The sequence below is a fragment of the Mytilus californianus genome, unplaced genomic scaffold, assembly GCF_021869535.1.
Source record: "Mytilus californianus isolate M0D057914Y unplaced genomic scaffold, xbMytCali1.0.p SCAF_5, whole genome shotgun sequence".
NCBI lineage: Eukaryota > Metazoa > Mollusca > Bivalvia > Mytilida > Mytilidae > Mytilus > Mytilus californianus.
The window spans coordinates 36445608-36453975 of record NW_026262701.1 but is presented as its reverse complement, the minus strand read 5'-3'; the positions used below and the strand labels follow the sequence as shown (position 1 = coordinate 36453975).

Below are 8368 nucleotides of genomic sequence, written 5' to 3'. Positions count from 1 at the left end.
TAAAGACTTCGTTATGTTTTATTATTGTTGTTATTATTATTGAAATATTGTTGAAATATTAAAATAAGCATTACAAGTAATTTGAATTTAATTCATGTCATCTTAAAAGGGAAATACTTCTTCATCATCTATATGAAATGGCAAATGTCCATCTGAGATATCTCACTTGTATCATTCTAGACGGAATGTTTCCTTTGAAACTTCTTTGGTATTTTTGTCAGTAGCAGTTATGAATATTTCTGTGTCCCCAAATTCGAATTCGACTTTTACAGTTCTTTTTTGTTCACATGGGTTCGGAACTGTTATAAAACATTCCCCTACAAAGCTACAATCTTCGTCGTCTATATACTTGGTGTCGTCGCTGCACGATTTGTACAAGGCAACACGAATTTTCTCCTGATTCTTGTTGATAGTGTGATAAAGTTTTGAAATATTTTTCCCAATTGGAACGGAAGTTCCAGATTTCACCAGAAGTTCAAAAACTCCATCACACCTCATTTCACCGTTTACCAGCACACGTTTTCTTTCCTCGTGTTGCTTTTTGTCAAAGATCGGTTTTATTTTTCTTCCATATGCAAACTGTGTTGTTCTAGTTGATACAACATCCGGTTGGTGTCCAAAAAGAACAGCTCCCTTCAAAACGGCTAAGGTTGGATCTTTTGGAGTGATAACGGTTTTCTTAGAAAACGTTTGCTTTATTTTGTCTTGAACAATTTTGCTCTCTGCAAATCCGCCAACGAGCAAAAGGACAGAAATATTTGCCGCCTCATTTTGAGCGAGAACACTCTCTATTTTTAAGATTATGCTTTCACTAGATTTTATGAATAATGATCTTGCAAAATCAGGAACCAAACGCATTTTCCCTCTTTCAATCGTTATTCTGTCAGAATATTCTGAATTTTGCACTATTTTCAGAAAGCCATCATCTCCACATATTTCGTCAAGGGCTGAAATCGGAATCTGAATGTTAACCTTATCCGTCTCATTTCTTGTGATAATTCTTTTGGCAGATTCAAAAGAATGCTGCAAGTCAAGATACTCTGTTTCATATTTGGTCTTGAATGTGTCCATACGATCTGTTCCCAGAATGACCTGAAGAACGTTTAAGAATTCTTTGTCAACACATGTCCCACCGCAATTATTACCTGCAGATTTGCATATCTCTTTGAAAAGACCTTTTTTAAGAATTTCATGTCCGCTGATATCCGCTGTTCCCCCTGAAAACATATTTTGGGTGAGATTTTCCTTGTCAACAGTACTTTATTTTAAGGAGAACACATGAAGAAATATGAACTAAGCACTAGGTTTCGTTTATTTTACAGCTACCAAACATGTATTCACAAAAATAAGAAATAGTAACACATCTATAGAGGTTATCCTATGTCAACAGTGTCGAGTAAGATTTAGTTTGTGAACAATTTACTTATCACTTATCCATTTTATGTCGACGAGAATTTTGGAAAGTACATAAAGAATAATGTGGTACACGAAGGCAGCAACAGACCATACATTAATAAATTATAAACACTATATGACAACATTGTATAAGACCCTTAACCATAGGGGAAGCTCTAAATGTACCTTCGTGTTGAAGATGCAATAGTTGGTGAATATGCGTATGGTGTGTTTATATGTATTTGAATTCAACGTTTAAACTGGAAACTCTGTCCATTAAACTTAATCCCAAAAACTGTGCAAACATAAAGAAATTAAGTAGTTATCAGCAAAAAAAAAACCCAAACAAACGGAAACACCATTGTCCCTCCTTTTTTAATCTTTATTTTCATAGTTTAATCTTTATCTCATCAGAACAAAATTCCAGATGATTGGTTATACCTACCTCCTAAATCAACCACCAAACATTTGGTACGGGGACGAAAAGCACTCTTCTTTTCACTTTCTGCGCACCATACTTGACAATACAGAGACGCTACCTCAGGTTCAAGTGCTATAACTAATCTATATGCTGGTATACCGGCCTGGAAATAATATCTATATGGAGGTATCACTGCATCGGAGGAACAGACATTTTTTACAAAACTGTTAGCCAATCATCTTGCAGGTCCAAACAGTTTGAAATTATTTTCAATATTAAATCAAACAAAACATACTTTGACTTTATCTTGAAACTATTAAAGAATGAAAAAGCAACGAAAAACCCGACATTGTTCACTCGGATTTTAGATAATCAATCGAGCAGATACTATTCTGGCCTCACTCGGCGGCATTAAGGGCAGCTACCCTGTAAGTCATCTAACTTCTTTAAAGTGATAATTTTGAGAAATGATTTTTGAATCAAGGATGATATCCCCCAAGTTTATACAATGTTTATAGTTTTGGTTTTTAGTACAATTTTTGTCAACTTCCTGCGTTTCAGCTTTCCTTTTTTCACTTTTTGTCCCTAATTCATTAATATTTAAGATATTTTCGATTAGATCGTTATATGTAAGAAATTATTTGTCAAAATGTGCATGTTGCGCATCTTCGTTTTCTTTTAATGTTCTATCCATAATACCTAATTAGTATACAAAATAATTCTTGATTTACCTTCTCGCATGAAGTTCGCATGAAGATTTTGGCCTCGTCGGTCCATATCGCGGGTACTGTGAGACACCATTTAATCTCATCGTTATCCAGTTCATACCCTTGCTCTTTCAGAGTACACAAACAACTTTGTCTTAAAGCTCTGATCGACTGTGTAAACACATCTATTGCTGAATGTTCTATTCCGTGGATATCTTTCAATTTCATATTGGAATGTGCCTTTGAAAAAGAGACATATGCATAAAATTAGTATTATTTTTAATAAAGTCGATAGTCATTTTTATATATATAAGATATTCAAGCCTTTTTAAGAAGATGGATGTCTCTACTGTGTATTCAAATCGATCCAACAAATAGAATCCTAATGAGAAACAAATGAATCAAAGCATTGGTAAGTAGTGCTTCCCTAACAATCACATACATTTCTTAATATTTTCAAACCACGTCACTGCGTTCTATCATGTCAACCAAATACTTGTTGTAAGCAGTCTGATAATATCAGTCTGTTGCTTTTGCTTTCTTCTGTTTAGATCAGTTTTTTTTTACAAAAGTAATGATAAATATCAATAGAATTCTCAGAATCTTTGTTAAAGGGGCATTAGCTACCATTTAGACAAAAAAATATTATGTATTATTGACTTCCAAGTAAATAATTCGACCTCATGTGAACCCTTAGCTGGAGATGGGTATCGCATGTACTAGGCGTGTTCAGCTATTGAAAGGAAAAGAATGTCAACATTGAAAGTGAAACAACTTTGAAGAGTGAACCATTTCGTTGACTGATTCGATCCACAAAAAATCATTCTTGTTCAGGTAAAAACGATGATTAACTTATTTTTTCAACCTATAACATAAAGTCAAACAGACCTAGAAAAATTCAATTGCACACGGTCGCTATCTATTTATATTTAAATTTATGTTTATATCGGGTTATATGAAGGTCGGCAGTCTTCGGAGGTCATCTCGATGGTTAATTAGATGGCGTGTAGACTAAAATACACACGAAATGCTTATATATATTATCGAGTCCATGCATTGTTAATTGTTTATTTTAGGCTTTTTGTAATTTGAATATACGTTTTAGTATGTTATGAATGAAATATGAGAATTTGAGTCAAATCGGTGAACATGAATTCGACTTACTTTTCTGGCATACAATTCCATTTTGAATTGACGAAAATACAAGAACTCGTGTTTATCAGTGGTTTTGTCCAGTAAATTATTTTCATAGGCCTGTTCTGCTTCGTAACCATAGGACACAAAATCACCATTCCTTTTCAGCAATAAACTTGTTGGTGTTTTGAATGAAGAAAGTTGATTTTTCCCAGAATTCCATGCTTGATTGATTGTTATATTAAGTTTGCTTGTCTTATAATCTTTGACAGAAGAGAATGCGTAGCCTGAATATGTTGTACCAAAATCTAAAGCCACTACAACGGCAACGGGTTTCCGCCCAGCTGTTGCCATGGTACCGATTACAAATACCTTATCAAAATCATCATATAAATTTAGATGAACATGACGTGTTCTCGTTTTTGTTCGAAAACTTTAGATACTGAGACGTCACCTCTGGTTCCAGTGTTGTATCTGAACTATGCAGGTGAACCTGTCTGAAAGTAAACAAAAACAGGTAGAATTATGTTATTTCAATTTTTGATAAATGGAATAATGTTGACTGGTACATGTATGTATACCATCTCCAATGAATAAAACTGGATATTAAGCAAACAACAATCAATTAATCAATCAATTCAATGAATAAACTTGGGTTACTGATTACAATGATTCACATTGACAACTTAATGACCTTACATTCAAAAAATGAAAATGAAAATAGATTATCCTTTCTTACTATATATTGTATAAAATTAAAATAAACGGAAATGCGATTTTTTAATATAAAGGAATTTGTATTAAAAATTTTTTTTTCAAATTTGATTAAAAGATATAAACAAATATATATATTAAGACTTACCAGGTAATTCTACCAGGAAATAATAATATTGTGTGTTAAATATTTTCTTCAGTACTTGGACTATGTTGTTATTTGATATATGTGTATTTTATATCACGTGCCGGACGGCACAGTTATGTTATCTCGATTAGACTCATTACTACAAAAATGACAAGTTTTATACTAGGTTAGAGTATCTGATCATGGAAGAGACATAGATATATAATACTTCCATGGTTACATAATGCAACATAAAGTTAAACAAAAAAAAAATGGTTTCTTTTCTTTGATCACATCGATAGCTTTAGGTTTGGTTTTTTGGGTTCCCTTTTTGAATATAGGCTAGCTGAACGTGTTTATTTAACTGTCTTTTGCAACAAACGACGTACTTCTATTTCATGTGGAATGGATGAGTGTTAGTTAAAAAATTTTAATTTTGGGACGGATTGAAAAAGGGGAAGGGTAGGGGATTTTGTTTTTTATATTTTTTAAGAAGAAATAGTATTTGTTTGGTTAATTTTAATTGTTTTATATCCTAATAAGATAATATATGAATGACTTGCACATACTTTACAATTCAGTATTAACACTCAATATCAGAATGTTCAATATGTCGATAATTTACAGCGCTTTCCCAAAATGTACCTTATACATAATTTTTTGTCCTTTGCCACTTTTACTAGCATTTTAGCATATATATATATCTATATATAACAGCACAACAATGTTAAATCTGAAAATTTGCGGAAGCAAATTTTTGTTCTTCCCTCGCCGCAAATTTGCAGATATTTCGAATCCCGGCGAGGGAAGAAAAAAATCTGCTTCCGCAAATTTGCAGATTTAACATTGTTGTGCTGATATTTAGAGTAATTATGAATATAATATGTGTTTTCAGCCGTGTATCACCTTCACTGGTGATCCAATGGATGGATCTGTCATAGAGTTGTCACTTGTTTAGACGAACTTATATATATATATATATATACCGTTTCGATTCCTAACATCACTGAAGAGACATTAATTGTCGAAATCCGGATATGGTGTACAAATTTTTGCACCTCATGTTTGCGATATACCATCTTTTCCGCAAGTTTATTGTTTTCTTTATGGTATTAAATTAATAATTAAGATCCATTTTGTTACATCTGGTGATCCGTTTATTTGGCAATCGCCATGGCAGTCAACAGGGTTTAAGAACATCCGTTGTTCGACCTGCTAGTCAAAAGTGTTTTGTTAAAATATACTTTTTCACTTTTTTGGTCTTTTCGAAAATGTTGTTTGTGCTGTATTTAGACCCTACTATCAAGAACTTTGTTTTACATGCACACGTATAAAAATTGCGGTTTTTATCCAACGCAATCATAGGTCTGAACGTTGTTTTCAATTTAGACTTGTTTATGTTTTTTCGTTTGGGCTTCTATTATATTTGCCTTCGGGTTTATATGATCCGTTCATCCTATTTCGACTCTTTAAAATTCAAGAGTCTACTAGTATCCTAAATTGAGGTAAATTATATGGCCTTCCAAATACCGTTTCGATCCCTCACATCACTGAAGAGACATTAATTGTCGAAATCCGGATATGGTGTACAAATTTTTGCACTTCATGTTTGCGATATAGCATCTGTTCCGCATGTTTATTGTTTTCTGTTTGGTATTAAATTGATAATTAGGATCCATGTTACATCTGGTGATCAATTAATTTGGCAATCGCCAATGGCAGTCAGCAGGGTTTAAGAACATCAGTTGTTCGACCTGTCAGTCAAATGCGTTTTGTTAAAATATACTTTTCACTTTTTGGTCTTTTGGAAAATGTTGTTTGTGCTGTATTTAGACCCCTCTATCAAGAAATTTGTTTTACATGCACACGTATAAATATTGCGGTTTTTATCCAACGCAATCATAGGTTTGAACGTTGTTTTCAATTTAGACTTGTTTATATTTTTTCGTTTGGGCTTGTATTATATTTGCCTTCGGGTTTATATAATCTGTTCATCCTATTTCGACTCTTCAAAATTCCAGAATCAATCCTAAATTGAGGTAAATTATATGGCCTTCCAAATACCGTTCCGATTCCTAAAATCACTGAAGAGACATTAATTGTCAAAATCCGGATATGGTGTACAATTTTTTGCACCTCATGTTTGCGGTATACCATCTTTTCCGCAAGATTATTGTTTTCTGTTTGGTATTAAATTAATCATTAAGATCCATTTTTTTACACCTGGTGATTCGTTTTTTTTTTTGGCAATCACCAGGACAGTCAGCAGGGTTTAAGAATATCCGTTGTTCGACCTGTTAGTCAAATGCGTTTTGTTAAAATATACTTTTTCACTTTTTAGGTCTTTTAGAAAATGTTGTTTGTGCTGTATTTAGACCCTACTATCAAGAACTTTGTTTTACATGCACACGTATAAAACTTGCGGTTTTTATCCAACGCAATCATAGGTTTGAACGTTGTTTTCAATTTAGACTTGTTTATATTTTTTCGTCTGAGCTTGTATCATATTTTCCTTCGGGGTTATATGATCCGTTCATCCTATTTCAACTCTTTAATATTCAAGAGACTATCCTAAATTGAGGTAAATTATATGACCTTCCAAATACCGTTTCGATCTCTCACATCACTGAAGAGACATTAATTGTCGAAATCCGGATATGGTGTACAAATTTTTGCACCTCATGTTTGCGATATACCATCTTTTCCGCAAGTTTATTGTTTTCTATATGGTATTAAATTAATAATTAAGATCCATTTTGTTACATCTGGTGATCCGTTTATTTGGCAATCGCCATGGCAGTCAACAGGGTTTAAGAACATCCGTTGTTCGACCTGCTAGTCAAATGTGTTTTGTTAAAATATACTTTTTCACTTTTTTGGTCTTTTCGAAAATGTTGTTTGTGCTGTATTTAGACCCTACTATCAAGAACTTTGTTTTACATGCACACGTATAAAAATTGCGGTTTTTATCCAACGCAATCATATGTCTGAACGTTGTTTTCAATTTAGACTTGTTTATATTTTTTCGTTTGGGCTTGTATTATATTTGCCTTCGGGTTTAAATGATCCGTTCATCCTATTTCGACTCTTTAAAATTCAAGAGTCTACTAGTATCCTAAATTGAGGTAAATTATATAGCCTTCCAAATACCGTTTCGATCCCTCACATCACTGAAGAGACATTAATTGTCGAAATCCGGATATGGTGTACAAATTTTTGCACCTCATGTTTGCGATATACCATCTTTTCCGCAAGTTTATTGTTTTCTGTTTGGTTTTAAATTTATAATAACGATCGATGTTACATCTGGTGATCAATTTATTTGGCAATCGCCAATGGCAGTCAACAGGATTTAAGAACATCAGTTGTTCGACCTGTTAGTCAAATGCGTTTTGTTAAAATATACTTTTTCACTTTTTTGGTCTTTTAGAAAATGTTGTTTGTGGTGTATTTAGACCCCCTATCAAGAAATTTGTTTTACATGCACAGGTATAAAACTTGCGGTTTTTATCAGACGCAATCATAGGTTTGAACGTTGTTTTCGATTTAGAATTGTATATTTTTTTTCGTTTGGGCTTGTATTATATTTTTCTTCGGGCTTATATGATCCGTTCATCCTATTTCGACTCTTTAAAATTCAAGAGTCTATCCTAAATTGAGGTAAATTATACGGCCTTCCAAATACCGTTTCGATCCTTCACATCACTGAAGAGACATTAATTGTCGAAATCCGGATATGGTGTACAAATTTTTGCACTTCATGTTTGCGATATAGCATCTGTTCCGCATGTTTATTGTTTTCTGTTTGGTATTAAATTGATAATTAGGATCCATGTTACATCTGGTGATCAATTAATTTGGCAATCGCCA

General features: G+C 33.1%; 1 protein-coding gene across 1 annotated transcript; it reads right to left on the bottom strand.

Annotated features, from left to right (window-relative positions):
- LOC127701645 (heat shock 70 kDa protein 12B-like) lies at positions 1 to 4641 on the bottom strand. The gene is made up of 5 exons (XM_052205631.1): positions 4520 to 4641; positions 3688 to 4154; positions 2548 to 2763; positions 1841 to 1979; positions 1 to 1217 (listed from the first exon to the last, which is right to left on the bottom strand). Exons 2-5 carry the CDS (start codon positions 4009 to 4011, stop codon positions 172 to 174), a joined length of 1725 nt encoding a protein of 574 aa, XP_052061591.1. The 5' UTR covers positions 4012 to 4154; positions 4520 to 4641; the 3' UTR covers positions 1 to 171.
- Positions 4642 to 8368: the final 3727 nt, after the last annotated feature.